The sequence below is a fragment of the Ictalurus punctatus genome, chromosome 6 (assembly GCF_001660625.3).
Source record: "Ictalurus punctatus breed USDA103 chromosome 6, Coco_2.0, whole genome shotgun sequence".
Classification (NCBI taxonomy): domain Eukaryota; kingdom Metazoa; phylum Chordata; class Actinopteri; order Siluriformes; family Ictaluridae; genus Ictalurus; species Ictalurus punctatus.
The window spans coordinates 22,204,492-22,229,450 of record NC_030421.2 but is presented as its reverse complement, the minus strand read 5'-3'; the positions used below and the strand labels follow the sequence as shown (position 1 = coordinate 22,229,450).

General features: G+C 38.1%; 1 protein-coding gene across 1 annotated transcript in view; it reads left to right on the top strand.

The window, feature by feature from the left end:
* Nucleotides 1–24,959, top strand: part of tsc22d1 (TSC22 domain family, member 1) — a 35,185-nt gene continuing 10,226 nt past the window's right edge. The window contains exon 1 of the mRNA XM_017470396.3: nucleotides 1–3,295. Within this exon, the coding sequence (XP_017325885.2) occupies nucleotides 741–3,295 (2,555 nt within the window). The 5' untranslated portion in view covers nucleotides 1–740. The remainder of the gene's footprint in view (nucleotides 3,296–24,959) is intronic.

Below are 24,959 nucleotides of genomic sequence, written 5' to 3'. Positions count from 1 at the left end.
AAACAGACATGCGCGTTCGCCATGTTACCGAGTTCTCCTCCCCCTTTCGGTCTCGTCACAGGCGGCTAGCACTAGCACGGCTACATTACAAGGCGATAGCTGGGGAAGAAGACAGCAACTGGTCTAACTAAACGCTGGATTAAAACAAAGAGGCGGAGAAATGGAATAAACAAGTCTTGCGATTTCGTTAACTTGTTGTGAATACAGTCTGCCGACCTGCCATCGTTGAGGGGTTGTATGATTTGACGCTTCATATGACGTTATATACAAAATGCGACTCACAGTCTGTTAGCTGTAGCTGATAGAATACAGTGTCGATGCATGCAGCTGTAGCCTACGTTGTCTGATATTAATTGCGACGTTTCATTTTTATTGTCGGTATTATTTAGGCACAGATAACAGACGAGGCATGTTAAATTGACAAGCTTCGAACACACGTATCTGACAAAACAGCCCAACAAAACGCTGTTGGCTACATTGTGAGCTAGCATTACTCAACGACGACTGTTTTTAACTTAGCACGCTAGCTAGCATATTAGCGCGCGACCTGGCCGTGGACATTGTTAAAACATACAGAGCAAAAGTGGAGTTATCGAAACCTGGCTGTTGTTTGTGAAAGTGGACATTAGTTGTATGTGGAAACTACTCGGGCGAGGTGAAACTCTTGCTAAAAAAGGGCCTGTCAACACGGCAGTTCTTCTAGTCTGTATTTACAACTCTGCCAGAGACCACCCGTAGAAATGCATCACCCTGAGTTGGCAGCAGATTCAGCGAGCGCTCGAAAAATGGCGCAGGCGGCGAATTGTCCCAGACGGGGTTCCGCTAACCCTGCCGGTGGATCTTCCTCTGCGTTGATTCCATCATCAGGGGGTGCCAACCTTAGCAGCAACTTGATGCCGTCAGACGACTATAAACCTTCGGCGTTGATTCCGCCCCTGCCCACTGCCGGGTCCTCACTCGGGAGTCAGCACCCTCCACCCCACAGCCTCAACATCCACTCGCAGTCCTCGCTCTTGCCCGCAGGTGTGCCCTCATCAGGGGCACAGATAAAAAAGAAGAGTGGCTTTCAGATCACCAGCGTTACACCGGCGCAGATCTCTGTCAGCACAAATAACAGCATTACAGAAGACACCGAGAGTTGTGATGACTTGGATGAGTCCCACACCGAGGACCTGTCCTCTTCTGAGATTTTGGATGTGTCCTTGTCCCGGGCTAATGATGCGGCAGGACCTGAGAGGAGCTCTTCCGAAGACACTCTAAATAATCTTCATGATGCAGAAACTCCAGGAGCTGTGTCCCCAAACCAACCACCGTTACTCCCCCAAACTCATGGCGCTATGGTTAATGGTGCAGTTCACCATCATCACACCCATCACCACCACCAGCTTCACTCCGCTCCCTCTGGAAATACCCATTCTGCTTCATCAGCCTCGGGTGGTACACAAGCTGGGATACCACTTGGTCATGTCATGTCTGCTGTCATACCAAACCCTGGCGCTTTACCAATCATAGACCAGAAAATGCCTTCAAATGTGGGAGGAATGGTGGATAATTCCACTGTTGGCACAGTCAGTGTTGGTCAGCCCTTGATTGCTGCTACCCCAGGAATGTCTGCCGGAATGGCTTCTGCAGCATCAGGTGCTACGGTTAGTGTTAAGCCCTTAGCAAGCAATGTTAATCATTTAAACTCCAGTGTGCCTGGTTTGGCTGGCATAAGTACAAACAGTAGCGGTGTGGCTCTTTCCACTGGCTTGAATAATACTAATAACCAAAATGTAAACTTAATGCGTCAGCAAAGCAGCGGTGTAAGTAGTGCTATGACTACTGGCTCTGCCACTTTTGCTGGTATAGGGTCATCAAGTGGCAGTCATATGGGTATAACTGACATAAATCAACCTTCTTCTGCTGTCCCTGCCTCAAACACTCATCCTCAGCAGACCCCAATGCCTGCTCCTCATACCACCAGCTCACGTTTCCGAGTAGTTAAATTGGACTCTACTTCAGAACCATTCAAGAAAGGTAGATGGACATGCACAGAGTATTACGACAAAGAGGGTCCAGGTTCTGGGTCCTCTGAAAATGCACCTAGCACCCGAACAGTGGAGAGCATCCGCCAGTTTATCCCTGACAACTCAGAGTCTGTTAGTGTCAGCTCTGTAAGCAGCTCAGTCAGCACTCTAAGCCACTACTCTGAAGGTGTAGCCAGTGGGGAAGTTGGTGGCTCCTCAGCTGTACAGCAGAGTTTTCCACCACCTGCTCACATGCCAGAGTACTCCATGCCTGCTAATGTCGCTAAGCCTCAGATGCATCCACACAAGGTGGTCAACACTGCCACCTCAGTGCCAGGTAGCAATCAGCAGCAGGCTCCAGTCAACTTGGGAGGCTTGCAGACAACGACTGTCCATCCATCTCCTGCCGTGCCCCCACAACAGCTGACGTATGCCCAGACAGTACAGCTGTCTGCAGCTCAGAATGTGCCTGGAGTCACTCAGCAGCAGATGGCCTACCCTCCTGCTCCACAGCCAGCTGCAGCAGCCCAGGTAGCCCCCGTGCACATCACCTCGCTAAGCCAAGGAGGTAGTCGGCCAGCTGATTTCACCCAATCTCAGCAGATGATCCAGGTTGCAGCTCCAGGATCAACACAAGCCCTGCCCCACCTGTCAACCTCCATGACCCCTGTGACCTTAACTGGCAATGGGCAGGTGATGCCAGCCTCTCAGCCACCTGTGGGCAACATACCTGCCTCTGTGGCTCAGTCAGTTACTCAAGGTATACTGCAACCCCAGCAGACGCCACAGCTGGTCCAAGCCCCAACTGGTGGTGTCATGCCACAGCTGGTACAGTCTACAGGGCCTGGAGCTGTACAACAGCCTCCAAAAGGGCCTCAGCTCCCAACACAACTCTCTGTGGAGCAGCAGGCGCCACTCAGCAGCCAAGGCATAGGGGCCCAGTTTGTCCCTGTTACATCAAGTCTGCCCACATCTAATGTGCCTCTCAGCATCCAGAGTGATCCTCAGGCCAGCTTGGTCCAGAATAGCTCCAAGGATGGTGGGGCTCAGCCTGCTGTTAGTGCCCTTTATGCCACCCTGCCATCGCTGATGGCCACACAGCTGGAGGATGCTCAAAGGTTTTTAATTCAGCACCCGTCCCTGCTCACATTTCCAAAGCTAGCAACTGGTGAATGTGCCTCACAAAGTGGCACCTCTTTTGCTCCTGAGGAGAGTGGTGGAGTCGGTGCCTTAACTGCCTCAGCCAGTCTGCTGAAGAACTTGCCTGTAGATGGAGAAGATGATGGGTAAGTGTCAAATAGGCAGTTGAATGAATCTGACTTTCAAACTATTGTGATGCTAATTTGAATATGGTTGTATTATTGCCTATGTGCAAATTCTACTGCACAATAATAATGAATGCTTGTTTTTGTTTTACAAAATATATATATTTTACTTTGTGCTACTGCAGTATTGAATGTTGCTTGTAACTGTGCCCAAATATTAAGTGTCATGCAGTCCTTTGACTTTGCGCACAGTTATAAGCTGTAAAAGCCTTGAGGGTTGCAGTGTTATACCAGTCTGAAGTTTTTCCCAAGTTTTTCAGATGTTTTAAGACTTCTTGCATCAAAAAAAAAGAACATTACCTATCAATAATTATATAACATAAATAAAAATCAGTTTTCTATATCCAATTACTCAAAATAATTTACAATATAAATTCTATTATATGTGCAAACTAGGAAAGTTATCAACCTTAATTATTTTGTATCAGCAGCCTATTAAGGCAAGATATTACTGCTTAATGTGATTTCAACTAGCTAGTCAGTTTCGTGATGTCTAAAATTAGTTGTATGTTTAGGTTGTACACTTGGGAGTGGGGAATATCTCTATAGTTGTATTTAAAAGAAAGTCCCAATCTGAATCGCTTGCATATCATTGTGTAGGCTATTCAATGTATGACATTATGTGGCATTAAATTTTTTTAAATAATGAAATTCTTTAACCTTTTATCAACATGTTGATCTATTTCATTACATTTTCTACATGACCCACAATGGCCTTTGACTCACTGCTGATGCATCATTTCTACTTAAAGAGAGTGATGCAGCAGCGCTTTAGTCCTTCAGTCTGTCCAGCTGTCTCCCCTCTTCATCTGTACATGCTACTCAAACAGATCGGGTTTCAAAGCTTAACTTTCATGTTTATACTGCCTTCTTCTATCAAAGCCATCATGTTTGATATTTCAAAGAATGCTAAGGTTGCCTGTCTAACTGAGAGCAACTGTTACATATAGCCACACGACTTTCTGCAAATTAGAGTCCAGCTTTTTTTCAGCTCCATTACGCAGGTACCTTTATTAACTCAAGAATGCCTGTAAAGACAGTATTTGCACATTATAATAGTACCACAGATGGCTTGCTTGTATGCTAAATTTGGACAAGGTGGTGTTTAATTTAATTGTTATTTTAACAATAGCCATGTTAGTTTTCTTTTGGAGTTAGTTTGTCCACTTTAACAAAACATAAGAAGCCTGCATTACTTAATGTTGGGTGTGACTATCTGACTAATAAGGAATTGAATAACTGCCTGCCTGAAGCATCTTGTTGCTAAGTAAGGTGCTGTGGAAGTGACAGGGATGAAACAACAAGATTAATAAGCAAACAGAGAAAAATGTGTGTTACCTCAGGCCCATAAGATAATTTCATGTGGCCACAGATGCCATGTTTTCTGTGTATTGTCCCAACATGCAGTCCTTATTATGCCTTCAACTATTCTACAATTAAAGGTGAACATTATGTGAAGAATGAAATTTGACATAATCAAAACCTGTATGGTGACTGACTCATCTTATCCATTTCCACATGCGTATTGTGACATTTTCACCACCTTGTTGCTGTTTAAGCGAGAGCTTTCTGCACCTCTCTTGTTTTTTTGTATCCCCAACAATACTTTTGATCCCAGTCTGCACTAATAATGTTTTGTAATTTTCTTAGGTCATGATGTCGATTGGCAGACCTATTAGGAAGATGATTCTCATGTTTGCTTTTTATTTTTTAAACATAACTTGCCCTTGGCAGTTGTTCAAATTGTGCACGAGAGTCTCAATGAAACGCTCATTGTGTGGAGATCAAGTAGATTATCTCTCCAATTAATTGTCCCTGTGGAATGGCAGGGAAGAGGAAATGCTTTCATTCTGCCAGTTCAGGCCAGAACAGATAAGGTGCATGACTTATGCTGCGATACAGCTGGGTCTCACATTCAACGGGCTGTACTCTTAAAGTGACAGTGCTGTGTGTTGCTCTCAGTTCTACCCAGTTGAGTTAACTGGAAGTTTAGTCCTGGTATTTATACTAGAAAGACCTGCTGTCGTATGTATTGCAAATCTGTAATATTCATTTGAAGTGCATTTCTTGTAAGAAGGCTCTTTGTAGAAGCAGCCTCTGAGTTTCTTGCATGTTTGTCATTAGGATCAGAATATCCTTTTTTTTAAAAAAAAAATAAAAAAAACAGAAATGAAAACTCATTGTGTTTGCAAGATCGTAAAGAGGAAAAGGTTTGCAAGACTTGCACATTTGACTACTTGCAAGGATAGGTTGTTTTATCTCTGCCTTGTTTGGTCCTGATTTTGAGCAAACGTTTTATTCACTAGCTATTATAACAACCAACTAAGGCTAGGTGATTTGAATAAATAATTACTTGTTTTCTTTTGAAATTAATACTACTTTGAGATGGTGTTCGTCTGTGATCTGCCATTCTCATTTACTTGTTCAATTGTTGGACCAGACTGCTTAGAATCCGGAAAAGAGGGACGGTATCCGTAGTGTCTGCTAGTTACCTAAGCTAGAAATAGCTTTTTGGGGCTGGTTTACACTTCTGTATATGAAAATATGCAGGGGCGTCATGTGCAGATGGTCGCATGGGTGCCTTCCAACATACTCAGACATACTCTATTTCACAGTTAATGCTTAATTATGCCTTAGTTTGTTACCACATTACTTTCTTTTTGAACAAGCACAATTGTGGAAATGTTTAGCACGCCTAGGCCATTTGCATGAACGGAGAGCTGCTGTGTAGCACAATAGCATTTCTAATTTTATTGTGAAGCCCTGTGCCTGCACTGGGGATGCACTACAGTGTTATCAGGCCAGAAAATGCTGGCATGGATCTGCAACCTCCAGCTCATGATGTTCATGCATCTGAAGAGCTCTGTTGCTCTTTCCTGAATTATTACTAGGAAAAGTTGTATGCTGTCTGCCAGTGCTGTGTAGGCAATGTGTTCTTCTTTTAGGTTTTTTTTTTACTCCTACAAACACCTCTTCTGTCAGTGACCTAATACTGAAATCCTGTTCTTCATCTTGCCCCCTTTGATGCTGCTCGTACATTTCTCCTAAAATGCTGTCATTCTGTCCTTTCTGCACCCATTTCTCACTTCATAAACTGATCTTTAGCTTCTGCTTCTCTCCCTCTACCACTTAAAACTGCAGCAGTGACTCTAGTTCTTAAAAAACCTAACTTGTGCCCTACTGTTCTTTCTAATTTTCTCTAACTTAGCGTTCATTTCCAAAATACTGGAAAGTACTGTTGCCTCCCAGCTCCAGTCTTTCCTTTCTCAAAATAACCTCTTTTAACCCCTTTCAATCTGGATTTCGTCCTCTGCATAGTACTGAAACTGCCCTTGTAAGGGTTGTCAATGACCTATTACTTTCTAGCGATTCCAGTTCTCTTTCAATTCTTCCATTACTTGATCTTAGTTCCACCTTTGACACTGTCTGTCATAGGGATGTCACGACACCAAAAATGTGTAGTCGGTACCGATACCACCAAAAGTACACAATACCAAAGTCGATACCACGGTGTGGTATGAAAATTGCATTTAAAAACTCTCCTGGAGGACATCCTCCTCTGGCAGAGAGAGAGATTTTAGTTATCAAACACTGTCTGACAATCAGTGGAGGTGCAGCAGTCCTAAACGTGCGTACGGACACACACACACACACACACACACAGACACACACAGACAGACAGACACACGCACACAGACACACACACCCCCCTTTATACTCTGAATGCAAGCATTAGTTTAAATTCACTGATATGGTTGCAGGCCAAAAAGACTTATTAAAAGCCTTAACATTTGAATAATTACTAGTGTCATTAGGCTACATTTAGCTGACAGGACACGGGCTGAATGGCGATGCATGGTGGCCCATTCAGAGGTAGTTTATAACCTTGCATTGCGTTAGCATCGCTAATAAATAACTGGCTATTGCTAACATTACATGGAGCATAACGTTAGCTGGTTTCACAGCTACAATGCCAGCTGCCTCAAACAAAGATGATACAGGACCATCTTTCAGGTGCTTCGGCAAACTCCAGGTGTTTCCTCGCTTTGTTTGAAATGAACGATAGCATCGGTTACACACCGGCTTCACAGCATCAATTATATGTTTGTTGTCATCCGCCTCGAATGCAAAGTATTTACATATTCCATACTACATTTCTTCAAAACGAGTCGCAGCAGAGCTAAACTTGTGTAGTTTTTTTGGGTCAACTTAATCGCCACCACGGTTTGTTACCACTAAGTTATGCAGATGACATTCAAATCTATACAGCTTGTAGATCTGCTCCCACTCTCCAGACCAGTCCACTATCAGCATGTGTAAATGAAATAAAAGGATGGCTTAACTCCAACTTTTTAAAACTGAACATGGACAAAGCTGAGATCATTATTATTGGAACACCAACACTTACAAAAAATATCCTTATTACTTGTGAGATTTATAGTACTCTCATCTCACTAACCATCTAGTACAGTAAAAATTTAGGCATCATCTTTGATCCCTCCCTCACCTTTGAAGCTCATCTAAACTCCGTTTCTAAAAGTGGATTCTTTCACCTTCATCGCATTGCTCGCCTCAGTCCCTTCATTAGCCTTAAAGACGCTTAAACACTGGTTCATGCATTTATATCCCGATGCCTTGACTATTGCAATGCACTCCTCATTGCTGTACCTGATAATTCTATTGCTAGGTTGCAATATATTCGAAACTCTGCCACTAGACTTCTTACACATACCAAGCGCTCAGCTCGCATTACTCCAATCCTGTCTGAACTGCATTGGCTACCAGTTTTGTTTTGCATAAAATATAAAATAATCCTGCTTACATTTAAATCACTTCAGGGTTTGGCACCTTCATATCTTAGTGAACTGCTTATCCCCTACAACTCGACCCGCTTGCTCAGGTCCTCTGGGCTCGGACCCCTCTCTGACCCTAGATATCGTCTCTCTACTATGAGTGGCAGATCTTTCAGTGTTGAAGCACCCAAGATCTGGAATTCACTTACTCTGGCTCTTCACAGCATCACATTCATCTCCGAGTTCAAATCTCAACTTAAAACATTTGTTTTCTTAGTGTTATTTTCATTTTGTGTTTGTCCATGATTTTTCATGTATTATCGTATTACTATTGTAAAGCATCCTTGAGCTCTATAAAGGTGCTATGTAAATGAAACATTTATTATTATTACTATTACAAAAAATGCAGGACAAGGAATTGTCTTTGAAAAGACTGAGTAAAGCTGCTTTAACCAGATTATTTTGGCATCCTTCAGAAAACACATGCATATGCGCTGTATGTTTATAGATAAAGATTGTTGGCATTTTTTCCCTGTATGAACGGGAGACATGGATGCTCATAAGCAGAAACTGTATTGCTGTCTACTGAGAACTAGAATGAGAACATGCTGTTTAACTTGGTAATATATGCATAAAAGTATTGAGAAATTACAATTCACTTGGCTCTCAGATTCCTGGAGTGTAAAAAGAAAGAAAAACCCTTAACAAAGCACCAGAAAGGCACTATGTAGTAACAACCTGTTTAGATTAATTGAAAACAAAATGTATACAATTTTGTACATTTGGATTTTGAACTGTTTATTTCAAATGAACAGATGATCAAACTTGCTTAATTTAAAAACAACCTATATTCTATAGTGCATTAAGACTGTTGCTAGTATTTTATTATAGATATAGTAGTGTTGCTTTCGTTAAGGTAAATACATTCCTGTGCACATATTGGCAGTTTTCCAAGCTGAGTCTTGCGTTGATCTCTCTATACATGTTGAGAGATGAATTGTACAGCTCTGAATGTGACCTGACACATGTGATTAGTTTCCCTTCCATCTTGCTCAACACTGACGTAAATCAGAATGTCTCATTCAGCACTTATTTCAGACATGTCAGTGTGTTCTGACAAACTTTCACGCGTTGCCATGTGTTGGGAATAGGTGACTGATAAGAGAAATATGAAATTGAAATATTTGACCAGAGACTGTTAAGAACAGGGCTACTCCCAAAACAAAGTTAAAAAAGTTAGCCACTGATTCATTTAGTGGTCATTTTTACGGAATGCATTGACTCTAGGTGTCTGCATTTATATGAATAGGCTGTATAACTGTTGCTATCATCTGAAGCGTTGGTACCTTTTATTCTTGGCTTTGCTCGGGCTGGACTGCATGTGAGTCAGCAGAATTGGAATGTTGTTTGACTGGGATTTTAGATAGAGCAGGAAATCTCTAGCTGAAGTGTACAACCTTGAGCATGTACCTATGTGTTGCTCATGCTCTGTTGCCCCACAATGAGATTTCCCCTCCTTGTCCATCAGGCTGAGCTGTGTGAAATGAGGTCAGTGAGAATACAATGGTTGGTGCTGCACAAAACCATGCCCGCACCCCAGCAAGTTTAATTTAATAAGTTTAATTATTTGGCTTTCCTCAAAACTTTAACATTGTCTTATGTAAATTTCTAGAGGATGCACCACTCTTAATCTTAACCTAGATTTACTTTTACATACAGGTGTTTCATATGAATGGTTTTGTGGGCTTTTACACTCATAAAAAATACATGCCTTCTGCAGACAAACTAATTATATATCATGGTAATAAATTGAGCTTGTGCCTACTGGATTTTTGATCTGTAAGACATCATGAAGGTTAAAACAAAAGATATTTCACTTTGTTTTAACCGTCATGATTATGTCTTACAGTTCTAAAATTATTTATTTATTTATTTTTGTTACAGCCCAGTCTAGGTTAAGCCGCACAGAGTAACCAGCTCGGGATCCAATGGAATTTGACCTTTTTTAAAAAAAAAAATTTAAAAAAATGAGGGAGCCAGGAATAACAACACAACAAGGTTGTTAAAATAAAAATTTTGTTGTATTGTAAAACATAGAATTACATACATACAACTCTACAAAGAACCGAACCAGGCATAACTTCAGGGTGGGCCAAAGCCAAAATAATAAACAAAAGGATTCTATTGTCAGGTAGCTAGCTTACCTAAAAAGCAAATAAAGAAAAGTCAAATACTTCCTTAACTCCCTAAGCCAAAAACAGAGACAAAAAGACCCTCTCCCTAAAGAAATGTCAGTCACACCCCTACCACCAGTGAACTAAGCGAACGTGTATACACTGGTGAAGAGTATACACAACCAGATACAGGAACAACCAACATCACAATCCAAAACCCAGAACAGCAGTCAGAATATAGAATTGTGAATATAGAATATATGTTCTTCCTCTTCAGATATGGCAGCCGCTCAGTGATGTCATCCTGGGAGGCGGGAGGCGGGACCTGCACACAAAAATATGGCACAGTGCGCACACAAAAAAAACCTTCCCATCCCAAACCTAGCGGGTTGTGACCTAAATAAATAAATAAATAATATAAATTTTATATATATATATATATATATATATATATATATATATATATATATATATTATATATAAAATATATATATAAAAAATATATATATATATTTTTTATATATATATTTTATATATATTTTATATATAAAATATATATATATATTTTATATATATTTTATATATATTTTATATATAAAATATATATATAAAAAAATATATATATATATTTTTTTTATATATATATTTTATATATAAAATATATATATAAAAAAAATATATATATATATTTTTATATATATATTTTATATATAAAATATATATAAAATATATATATATTTTTTTTTATATATATATTTTATATATAAAATATATATAAAATATATATATATATTTTTTTTATATAAAATATATATATATATATATATATATATATATATATATATTTTATATAAAAAAAATATATATATATTTTATATATATTTTATATATAAAATATATATATATATTTTATATATATTTTATATATATTTTATATATAAAATATATATATAAAAAATATATATATATATATTTTTATATATATATTTTATATATATTTTATATATAAAATATATATATATATTTTATATATATTTTATATATAAAATATATATATAAAAAAATATATATATATATTTTTTTATATATATATTTTATATATAAAATATATATAAAATATATATATATTTTTTTTATATAAAATATATATATATATATATATATATATATATATATATATATATTTTATATAAAAAAAATATATATATATATTTTATATATATTTTATATATAAAATATATATATAAAAAAAAATATATATATATATTTTATATATATTTTATATATAAAATATATATATAAAAATATATATATATATTTTTTTTTTATATATATTTTATATATAAAATATATATATAAAAAAAATATATATATATATTTTTTTATATATATATTTTATATATAAAATATATATATAAAAAAAATATATATATATATTTTTTTATATATATATTTTATATATAAAATATATAAAAAAATATATATATATATTTTATATATATTTTATATATAAAATATATATATAAAAAAATATATATATATATTTTTTTATATATATATTTTATATATAAAATATATATAAAATATATATATATATTTTTTTATATATTTTATATATAAAATATATATATAAAAAAATATATATATATTTTTTTATATATATATATTTTATATATAAAATATATATAAAATATATATATATATTTTGCTTTCTCTCCAGGGTTTTTCACAACCTGCCTTCTCAGAAATCTGGTTGTAACCGTTAATAGCTTCCTTTTTCTGCCCCTAGCCAGTTCAGGTATTTCTTGTGTTCCAGCTCAAGCACACCTGGTGCAACTAATGAAGCCCTTGATTACTTGCATGAGGTGTGCTTGAGACAACACCTTTTTTGCATATTTGTGCTGTTATCAGGGATTCTATTCAGGAGGTTAAATCGTTTTGAGACTGGAGAAGTCATTATAAGTTACATTTTTAGTTGAAAGCATTCGTTGTATTGAACTATTTCAATTGCTTTTGTTTGGTTCATTGCAAACAGCTGAAAGTCTGTAAATGTATTCAAAGCTTGAAAATAATTGCATTAGGGGAAAACTCACATTTGAGTTTTTAGAATAAGTCAGTTTAAATAATTTTTTGCTTATCCCAAATGTAGATGATTAGCTAAGGCATGTTTGGCTTTAATTTAGTGCTGGAGTTATTCCACCCTCAAACTAAAGTACATTTTATTACCGTTCCACCTGCCTTAGTTTGATGCTTTCATGGTGTGAAACAAAAAACTAAACAAAAAATTGAGTTTACTTTAAGTATTTTATCAGAAACCATATCTTTTTAATATTGTCTGGCAAGGGGTGCAGCTTGCACAATGCTAACTGTAGCCTATAGACTTCCTTTACTTGTTAGCTACATTGGCCTAGCTTAAGTGAAAGACCAGAGAAGGAAGAACTTAATACACAAACCCTGTCCTGGCTACATTTGGAATAATGTGGAGAATTATTGCAATAAACTACTGCCTGATAATCTCTCTATGTGTAAGACTAAATCATAGTTGGTTCTTGCATTGAGCTTACAGCATGCCACTGTGTGAACTATTAGCACAGAGTCATTGTTTCAGTAGAACTGGCTGCCAGCCATGTCAATGTCCTCCATCCCTGCCCCACATGCTAGTCAGCCCAATCCTTTATACCAGTCTGCCTGCTTGTCTGAGCCACCCCCAAGCTGCTATAGCGACCAGCAGCCTAAAATCCAGTGGCAGTCAATCCCCAGCCAACGTGTTTCTTGCCCTGATTCTCCAAGAGCCTTTAGCATTTAGGATAGCATTTCTTAGTCATGTGCTTTTGTGGCAGGTATTTATTCTTTCAGCTTAAAGTTAATTCGCCTTTTTGAATTATAAACACTTTGCGATGTTGCATGCTTCAGATTGATACTGTTCTGTAATGCTGCCATCACCATAACGTTACATTTAGTCATTTAGCAGACACTCTTAACCAGAGCATGTAAAAGTCCTCCAAACAGTTGAAGGTATAGTGAAACAAAGCATCTGGTAAATGTGCAATAACCTGAAAAACAAGACAAAGTGGCCTAGGTGATAACAAAAAGACAATTTCAAAACTAAATGCAAACACAGTACAAAAGGCAAACTGTAATGACATGAATAAATAATATTTTTTAAAAAACAACAAACAACCCCAGCAATAATATAAATGGACGATGTGTTCAAAAACCTATTAGGAACTCAAATGGGATTATGTTGTATTCATGTGCTACACTGAATGGCCATGCTTAATATAGAACTTTTAAATTCAGCTGTATTTCAGAGCTTGCTCTGTTTGTCTGTGTTCTGAAGTAATGATTTTTATTTGTCCTCGCTAACAGTGCCGGAGGCTTCTGCCTCTTTTAGCAGTGGCTGTGTTTCTGTTTGGGTCAGTGGATGAGTGCTAATGTTCCCAAATTGTTCCGGAATCCTTGTTGCTCTGTCATGTCAGTTAGTCTCTGACTAACTGTTTGAGAGAAAGGCTCAAGTAGTTATTCAGAGATACTGGTAGAAGTGGCACATACAGTAATGAGTAGAGTGCATTGGGTTTATTTCATTTCATTGAAATCTATAAGTTGGTGGTGTTTTTCTTTCTTTTTTTTTTCTCTCTCTTTTTTCTCCCCCCCTCTTCTCTTCTTTTTCTTCTTCAGTGAGACTTTAAAGACACTTTTTGATCAGTCAGTTGATGAATTGCTGACAGGAGCTCCCCTCATTCTCAGTTAGGGGCCTCTGAAGCCTGAATTTAACGGAGGCTCCTGCCTGAGCTTGTTGGAGTGTGCTGCGCCTTAAGCTCCCTCAACAAGCTGGGTTTAGCTCAGTAAATCCTAGTCATGTCCCTCTTGGCTGTTTATACACACACACACACACACACACACACAGGCAGGTCTGTTTGAAGGCTAGGAGCTTATCAGGAGAATCAACACACATTTCTTCTAATATTGAATTCTTGCTGAAAATTGTCCAGTATTACAGAGTTTATTAGCTGTAGATTATATGTTGGCTTTATCACTGACCGCTGCCATTTATTGTGCAGTCTCAGCTGGCACATCTCCAGATATTGTGGGAAAACTTATAGTAATTATAGTGTGTGTGTGCGTGCTTTTTTTTTTTTTTATTCCAAGGCTTCTGAGTGTGCGGCAAGTGGGTGTGAAACAGGTTTTGTGAGTTGCTGAGTTACTGAAATATGAAAGTCAATTACATGTTAAAAAAAAAATATATATATATAAAATTTCATGTTTGATTTTAGGCTAGTGATTAAGGGTATGTTTAGTCAAGAACCTGATTTTGTGTGTGTGGGGGGCAGCCTGGGAAAAACCTTCACATGGCTGGGTTAAAACTTTGTTCACGGTCATCTGTAGTATGTGTGTGGAAGTGCTCGTCTGTTTTGATGGTGTCTCGCAGACAATTTGGTATTTGCTTACAAACTACATTGATGAGGCTTATGTCCATTTTGCTCTGGCATGTAACTATCCAAAAACTTTGATCAAATATTCAGAATATGGGATTATGAGTGTTAATTGTATGTTTTTCTGTAGTAGTGTGGTGTTGGATTTTAAAACAATTTTTTAAATTGATCTCCAAGTTTCTGTGTCTGTAATTAGTTATTGTGATGCATCAGCAATCATGCTTTAACAAACCCCCCACGCATCCATGCAGCAAGCATGGATCCAGTGACATTCATGCAGTATTGATTGAGAACTTTCCTCTCTGCTCTCTCAGGCCATTTATTCACCCACCCAGGGGTACAGGTAATATGAGAGACATAGAGAGTCATGCAGACAAGCATGCACTACTGTTGTCTTTCTCACTCTGTCCTCACTTCATTCATGTGTGAATGTCCACAGTAGCCCACTCTCACTTGCAGTATTGTTAAAACTCACTCATTAGTTATTTACGAGTATCAAATGAGCTCATATTAACTGGTCCCAACCATCTTTTTTTTTTTTTTTTTTTTTTTTTTTTTTTTTTTTTTTTTAATACTGACGCTCCTAACATTTTAGTGGGAAGACTATTATATTAAGGAAAAATTTAAGTGGAGGTAATTGTTGATCGGCTCAAATGAGACAAATTCTACTTTTGCTGTAGTGCTACTGAAATCTCATAGAAAAGGTGTACCATCGTGACTCTAGAATTGCTCACTGGGAGCTTGGGGCGCACTGCATAGTTTTCATATGACAAAATATGACTCATCCTATTCTCTACTGAAATGATGAAACACCCTTTAGCAAAGTGCTGGAAGCAAAGTTCATGCTTGTGATTGATCCTGGTTCTTAGTTGTTAAAGCTGTACTAACATACTTGCTAATGTAACTCCTGGCAGGAGGAAAATAATTTCACTTGCCAGTTGGATGCTTATTAGTTGGATCTTATAAGTAAAATATATTAACGCTATAAAATTAGTAGAAAACTTTGGAAATCTCCCTACCCCTGCCCTGGCGTTCGCGTGTGTTTGAAAAGTGGGTATATGGCTCCCCCTGCTGTATGGCTTTTTTTTTTTTTTTTTGCCAGCTGATGTTTCAGATTGCATTAAATAACCTGAAACATCTCTCATATTTGTCTTTCTGTGAAATAGTGCAGCAGTTGAGGTGTAAAACTCTGTGTAACCTGAATTAAATGTTTATTTTTTATGAATAGAGAATTGATATTTTTGGTATTATAGTTTAGCCGAAGGCTTTTTCTTTTTTTCACACGCAACCTCATTTTCTTTCAGTTTAAACTACAGTGGGGGAAAAAAGTATTTGATCCCCTGCTGATTTTGTACGTTTGCCCACTGACAAAGAAATGATCAGTCTATAATTTTAATGGTAGATTTATTTGAACAGTGAGAGACAGAATAACAACAAAAAAATCCAGAAAAACGCACGTCAAAAATGTTATAAATTGATTTGCATTTTAATGAGGGAAATAAGTATTTGACCCCTCTGCAAAACATGACTTAGTACTTGGTTTAAAAACCCTTGTTGGCAATCACAGAGGTCAGACGTTTCTTGTAGTTGGCCACCAGGTTTGCACACATCTCAGGAGGGATTTTGTCCCACTCCTCTTTGCAGATCTTCTCCAAATCATTAAGGTTTCGAGACTGACGTTTGGCAACTCGAACCTTCAGCTCTCTCCACAGATTTTCTATGGGATTTAGGTCTGGAGACTGCCTAGGTCACTCCAGGACCTTAATGTGCTTCTTCTTGAGCCACTCCTTTGTTGACTTGGCCATGCGTTTTGGGTCATTGTCATGCTGGAATACCCATCCACGACCCATTTTCAATGCCCTGTCTGAGGGAAGGAGGTTTTCACCCAAGATTTGACGGTACATGGCCCCGTCCATCGTCCCTTTGATGCGGTGAAGTTGTCCTGTCCCCTTAGCAGAAAAAAAACCCCAAAGCATAATGTTTCCACCTCCATGTTTGACGGTGGGGATGGTGTTCCAGGGGTCATAGGCAGCATTCCTCCTCCTCCAAACACGGCGAGTTGAGTTGATGCCAAAGAGCTCCATTTTGGTCTCATCTGACCTCAACACTTTCACCCAGTTATCCGCTGAATCATTCAGATGTTCACTGGCAAACTTCAGACGGGCATGTATATGTGCTTTCTTGAGCAGCGGACCTTGCGCGCGCTGCAGGATTTCAGTCCTTCACGGCGTAGTGTGTTACCAATTGTTTTCTTGGTGACTATGGTCCCAGCTGCCTTGAGATCATTGACAAGATCCTCCCGTGTAGTTCTGGGCTGATTCCTCACTGTTCTCATGATCAATGCAACTCCACGAGGTGAGATCTTGCATTGAGCCCCAGGCCGAGGGAGATTGACAGTTCTTTTGTGCTTCTTCCATTTGCGAATAATCGCACCAACTGTTGTCCCCTTCTCACCAAGCTGCTTGGCAATGGTCTTGTAGCCCATTCCAGACTTGTGTAGGTCTACAGTCTTGTCCCTGACATCCTTGGAGAGCTCTTTGGTCTTGGCCATGGTGGAGAGTTTGGAATCTGATTGATTGATTGCTTCTGTGGACAGGTGTCTTTTATACAGGTAACAAACTGATATTAGGAGCACTCCCTTTAAGAGTGTGCTCCTAATCTCAGCTCGTTACCTGTATAAAAGACACCTGGGAGCCAGAAATCTTTCTGATTGAGAGGGGGTCAAATACTTTTTTCCCTCATTAAAATGCAAATTAATTTATAAAATTTTTGACATGCGTTTTTCTGGATTTTTTTGTTGTTATTCTGTCTCTCACTGTTCAAATACAACTACCATTAAGATTATAGACTGATCATTTCTTTGTCAGTGGGCAAACGTACAAAATCAGCAGGGGATCAAATACTTTTTTCCCTCACTGTATATAAGTAAAATGTGGCTGAAGTAAAGAATTGTCTTTTGTCCTAAATCTCAGAGTTTTAATCCATACAGTGCCCATTAGTGTTGCATGAACTGTGGTTGTTGATGATCAATATTCAGTGGCATGTTCTTTTCAAAGATACGTGGGAGGGGGGAGTACCATTACACATCAGCCTCACTTGATGCGCAAAACACAAATCAGGGCAAATCATATATTCTTTTGAATCTCATTAATATCAGTCATGTAACACAATAGGATTTATGGTGTTTTTGCAACCAACAGTGCAGTATAGGGACGAAAAACAGGATTATAGGGTAAATGGCTATAAAACTAGCTAAAACCACTATAAAAAGTATTGGAGGTCTCCTTTGTCTTTGCTATAAACGTAAAGTTTTGAAAATGGTCATTATTATGTGAGAATAACATACTATTTTCTTATCAGGAATGATTCCATAATTTGCTCTAGTGCATGATCACACAAACAAATGACATTTTGGCATGTTTGATCAAGGCACTGTTTTTTTTCTTGCTTTGATGGCATATGATAAAATGAAGTCGTGACAAAATAAACGCACTTAAAAGGACTGAATAGTTAAAGGGGTGTTGCAGGTTCTAAACAATATTGATAACGGTAGGTGATGCTTGTTTTGGGATTTTTTGCAAATGGTTATACATTGAAGTTGTATATGCAGAGAGTTAAGGAGCTTTTAAACATTGAACTTTGATGTTAGCACTGATATTTTCAGAGTATAAACTTTTAACGTTTGACCCAATTAGAAACCAGATATTGGACTACGTACACCCTTGTGGATACAATGGCAACATGAGAGGAACTGTTCACATACCAGCGAGTTCACCTATTCATCATATGTATACCTGGCAGATTAAATACAATACACACGGACAAGCTTTCTCAACTTTTTGTGTCGCCAAAAAAAACCCCTGACTTTATAAATCCTTTCAAGACACATGTATTGATTTAGACTTGTCACCAGTCTTTGGTAGTTTTAAAGGCTACATGAGTGGTTTATAAATTCTAACGTGTACTGTAGTAGGGATATTGGCTTGTGTTAGTACTCAAACGGTCTAGAATGGTACATAATTAATGCATTCAATTTGATACAAGATTCTAGCTGTTCATTTTAGACATGTGTTAAATGAAGGCAGGATACATGGAACTACCAACTAGAATGTGTGGGAGTTTAGACGGTATATACTGACATAAAACTGCCTTGTATTCATTTGTATGCATCTTCCAATAATAAAAATATTTTCTTATGCAAGGAGAATCCAGCCATTTGCTTAATGTAATAGTTATTCTGCTATTTAAAATATTTAAACAATGAATTAAATACTTGGTTGAAAGAACAGAAACTTAGTCATTTGTTTTGCATAAATATTTTAAATAGAAAGGAAGATGATTACCATATACGTTTCCTAGAGGCAGTGGTTCACAGTGATCAGTGAGTAGTATTAAAACTATATTGATTATATTATATTTATATTGACGTGTTGGGGATAAAAATCTCCCTGTCATTGCAATCTCTCATTATCCCTAGTTATCTATGGTGGCAAACTCCTCCACAGCCTTATAAGTGTTTTGGTAAGCTGCCATCTGTCTCATAATGATGCACCTGGACATGCTCTAAAAAGTTTATTGTAACATTATTTATTCCGAACTCTGTAACTTAAATGTTGCTTTTAGCTATTAACACTCCAGCGTTTATTAACTCCATCTCTGTCTGGCTCATCTGTACTGTATGTGATAACCACATATTTTCAACACATTTCTATAGAAGTCAGTGTAGCTCATAGTAAACAGAAAAGTATCTGACCATGCACAGATGCCATAAAACCTTAGGGAAAGCGAGTACCTTGAATTATTTTTGCTGTACTGCTGCAGTGTTATCCAGCAAAGATGGATAAACCTACACAGCAGTTTTGGTAAAACATTCATTTTCTCATCCTTAAATTCTTCAACCAGCCCAAAAGGACCCATGTCACACCCCTCTTCATCTCCCTCCACTGGCTTCCTATAGCTGCCCATGTCAAATTCAAGGCCTTGATGCTCACATAAAAGACCTTGTCTGGAATAGCACCTCCTTACTTCAACACTCCTGAAGGCTTACATTCCCTCACGCAATCTGCAATCGGTTAACGACCGCTAATAGTTAGTAGTGCCTAGTCAGCATGGCTCAAGGTCCCTTTCCAGAACCTTTGTACTCTGTCCCTCAGTGGTGGAATGAACTTCCAACCTCAATTTGGACAGCAGAATCTGGCACTATCTTCAAAAAACAGCAAAAAACCCACATTTTCTGTGAACACCTAACTAACCCCTCAAATGCCAACCCCACATTATCCTAAAAAAAACAAAAAAAACACCTACACTAGCTCTTGCACCTCTACTCTGCACACTTTGCTTTTCTTGAACTCAATTAAAGATCTTGTATGGTAGCACTACTTGTATTGTTCTCCGCTTGATTTCACTTTGCTTGTGTTTCCTCATTTGTAAGTTGCTTTGGATAAAAGCGTCTGCTAAATGAATAAATGTAAATAATCTAAAACTGTATTTATTACATGGTTGCGTATATTAGACTTTTTAAAGAAATGTAATGTTTCCTTAATTGGTCTTAGACTACCATTTATAAGTGTTTTAATTCAGCAGGGAAAGGTTTTAAAAGGTTTGACACCATTATTTGCATTATTTACAAGGGTTTATTTAAACAAATGTAATTAGTCTTCAGAAGGCTCTGTAATAATTTCAGTTTATTGTATTTCTATCCATTAAAGGTTCACGCTAATCTTATTTACTCATATTTTGATTATGTAAGGATATTGTGCAAGTCACTTCTATATACGCTCAGCGTATATACTCCTTTTTAACTGTTTGCACAGTTGCAACGTGCTTAAGCTTCCTGAAAATGCGTTAGGATGGGCAGAAATTTCCAGGCCTTGCAATACCTCAAATGTACACTAGGATGCAGACTTGCACCATCAGAGATTCTTACTTCCCTGCAGCTCTTGTTTATGCAAGTTACTCTTTATATTTGTTTGTGTGGGCATTAAATGTTATTCTGCAAATGACAGCTCTAGTGAATAGGGCGTGTGGGTGCTTCTTTGTGCCAGCTGTCTCAGGATTATCTGTGGCTCTGTTTCTGTCTACTCCCTAAAACACCTTTTGGTTCAGCAGAAAAAAATGTTTACATGACTTACAAGAATTACATCCATATTTCAACCAGCTGTTCTTTTCACATAAAGTAGCTAGAAGGTGGTAACCAGGCAGTCAGTTAGGGACATTTGTGGTAGGTGAATGGAGTACATTATCGTCTCTAATAACATCCAGACACTTACATTTAATTGCTTGGTGACTGAAATAAATTGAGCATTGGGGAAGGTCTGTGTGATGATGTATCCACTTGCCTACAATATCTTTATTTTTTTCTCCCTGATGACGTCAGCCATTGTATTCTGTGCTGAAATGCCAAGAGCTGTGAGGTGGTAGATACCGTGGAAGTGCTGATGAAGTAGCAGCGGCATGAACGTGCAGAAAATAATCTGGTAGTCACCACAGTGGCATTCTCACCGTTTCACTTATGAATGTCATAAACAGTCCATTTTAATTTAACCTGTTCATTGGCCCTTAACACTGGGAATGTTCTTTTTGATACTGTGCGTACTCACTGTTAGTTGTAAGGTCATTTCTCTATGGGAGCGTAAGAGCTTTTCTGCTCTGGGTTTGACTGCTTACTGTGGTGTTGTAGATGTTTAAGAGGGGGGAAAAGTTAGTCCTTATCAGACATTATTTCCTCCATGTGTTCCCTTTCAAATTCTTTCTTTACCTTTTTCTCAGTTTTCACTTTTATGATCCTTATCACAAAGATGGTGTTGGTTAATATAATTTTAAACTGTTATATGGTTTTGTAAGTCCCTTAAGTAGATATGATCTGGAGCTTATCTTGGGAACACTGAGGTGGGAACACGCTCCGGATGTGCCACCAGTCCCTCGCAGGGTACCATGCATGCACACATTCACCTAGGGGCAATTTAGAGCAGCCAATCCACCTTTATGCATGTGTTTTTTAGAGGTTGGAGGAAACCAGAGAACTCTGAGGAAACCCACACAGATAATGGCTTGTGCTCAGGATTGAACCAGTGACCATGCAGCTGAAGAGTTTAGAAGCATTTTTATCGTAGTTTTTAAAATCTGTTGGTGTCAAACTAATTGTCCATCCTCTCCATCTCTTTGTTTCTGTGTCTTAATTGTTTATCTATTGACTTTACATTTACTGGGTTTGTGTTGGTCACAAGGAAACGAGTTCGATTGTGTAGTTTTAGTTTTTTCCTTCATTTGCTTGCTGCATGGATTGAATTGTTTGTGTTAAGTTTTGCTAAGGCCATTAACTGAGCTTAATTGTGTTTCCTGATGCTTTGGGATATCTAAAATAAGCACTAGGTGCTTAGGTTGTCTTGATCGCAGTAAAGATGCAAGCATCAGCTTTACGTCTGATGGAAACCAACAATAATCAGAGATGCTGGGCACTTTGTCATTGGATGTTAAATTAGAGGGAGAGTGATTTGCACAAGTCTAGTGGGTCTGATTCAATCGAATGGTGTTCCTTAATCCTAACTAAAGTCACTCCTTTGGTTACCTGTTAGCTAAAATATAATCCCAGAGGATTGATCAAAGGGACATTAATTAGTAATGGGGAATAAGTCTCCAGCCCATATTGACTTGAATATCCACATTTTTAAAAAAATAAATAAATAAAAAATCTTGATATTTCATATGCAATAACCTAGAAAAATCAGCCATCAAAGCACCAGTACTTGACAAACACATTGTTTATGGGGATGTCTAGACTCAAACGCCTGATTTTGAAAGCTGAGAGAGCTGTTCTTACACATGAGGGTATCCAATGAAAGTGATTTACAGTTTTCACCTTTGCAGATGGTGGACTAAGTGGACACACTGATAACACTGTTCCCTTTTATGTCCACTTCTTAATTATATGGAAATGGCTTGTATCTTAACAATGGTTCTTATTAATGAGGTCATATAAATGTTCTGACATTTAGGTTTTTGCTTCTCTTACTCAGGCATTCCTCAGTTATGCATACCCACTGCTCTCTCCATCAGCACACCTCTATTCACTTGCCAGGCGTGCGGATAGTGGCAGTGTGCCCGCTCGCTCAGGGCTCACAGCCTGTTCCTGCCCTAACTAAAGGACAAAAAGCAGAGGGGCTAATGAGGAGAGTGTGTCGACCATGCTTTATGGTCCTGCGCATGGAGAGTTTAGTATTAACCCCGACCAAAAAGTAATAGTTTTTATTTAACCTCACTTGTACAAAATGTCCCTAAGGTTTCTTTATATTTATTACCTAGCTGTTCAGGATGAGTTAAGCAGAGCCATAAGCTGTTGGAATTTTTCAGGAGCTCTCCATCATAGATGGGGAGCAAACAGCTTTTGGACCAAGAGATTCACTTTGAGGATGATCCTCCTAAGTGAACTTGAATTCTGTGCTCCATCTATATGCCCTTGATTCAGATGTTTTACTTAATCGTTTCAATGGGATTTATCAATCCTTAGGTCTTGTTTTGATTCTGTAGTGTGAATAATGTCCTTTTCTTACAACACTTGAAAGAGTACTCGAGGTTGTACAAGATTATATGTGGAAACAAATGTCAACTTTGTTTTTATTGCTCTACTGCCCGTACAGTAGATTTATCCAGGTAATTGCATGTCCATAGCACAGTGAATCACTATGAACCTTTCAGATTTTCTATTTAAACACACCGTACCTTTCATTGTAAGACCCCAAATTCTGAAAATGTTGGGGCAGTATGGAAAATGTTAATAAAAACAAAGAAGAGTAATTTGTAAATGTACTTTGACTTGTATTTAAACAAAAAATGTGTGAAGACAAGGTATTTGACATTTTACCTAATCATAGTTTGTTTTTTTGAAGGTAAACGTTTATTTTGAAGTTGATGCATGTAACAGGTTCCATAAAAGATGGGACAGGGGCAATTTAGGACTAATAGCGATGCAATGAGTTGAAATAAGGTAATGTGATACAGGTGGGGCAATTGTCTAATCATGGTATATAAGGAGCCTCCATAAAAGGCCTAGTTGAAAGAGCAAGGATGGGTCAAGGCTCACCAATCTGCCAACAGATGCATCAGCGAATAATCCAAAATTTTGAGAACAACATTCCCCAAAGACAAATTGGTGGGATTTTGGGCATTTCACCTTCTACAGTGCACAATATAATTAAAAGATTCAAGGAATCTGGTCAAATCTCGGCCCGTAATAGGCAAGGCCAAAAACCACTTCTGAATGCTCGTGATCTCCAATCCCTCAGACATCACTTTCTTTAAAAACTGTAATGAATCTGTAATGGATATCCTGACATGGGCTTGGGAATACTTTTGGTAAACCTTTTGTCAGTCAGCACCATTCGCTGCTGCATCTACAGATGCAAGTTAAGGCTTTACTATGCAAAGCAGAAGCCATACATCAACACTGTACAGAAGCACCGCCAACTTCTCTGGGCTCGGTCTCATCCGAGATGGACAGTAGCACAGTGGAATCGTGTTTTGTGTTCCAACGAGTCAACATTTCATATAGTTTTTGGACAAGACAGCCATCGTGTTCTCTGGGCCAAAGAGAAAAAGGACCATCCAAGCTGTTATCAGCATCAGGTCCAAAAGCCAGCATCTGTCATGGCATGGGGGTGTGTCAGTGCCCATGGCATGGGTAACTTGCACATCTGTGAGGGCACCATTAATGTAGAAAGATATTTACACATTTCGGAGCAACATATGCTGCTATCCAGAGCAGAACAACGCCAAACCACATTCTGCCCGAATTACAAGCGCATGGTTGCATAAGCAGAGAATGCGGGTGCTAGCGTGGCCTGCCTGCAGTCCTGACCTGTCTCCGATTGAGAATTATGAAGCGCGAAATAAGGTAACGAAGGTCCCATACAGTTTCGCAACTGAAGAAATGCCTAATGGATTAATGTGGGAAAATTCTACTTGCTAAACTTAATCAACTGGTTTCTTAAGTGTTAAAAGAAAAGTTGATGTTACACAGTGATACAGTCGACTGTCCCAACTTTTTTGGAGTGTGTTGCAGTTATCAGATTTGAAATGAGTGTCTATTTTCAAAAATAAATTAGTAAAGTAAAACAAATGTGTTTTCAGTATAGTACAGGAGTGACTTTTGAAGTGACTTTTGAAATGATTAAAATTTTTTACATTGTCCATACTGTCTTAACTTTTTCGGAATTGGGATTGTAATTAG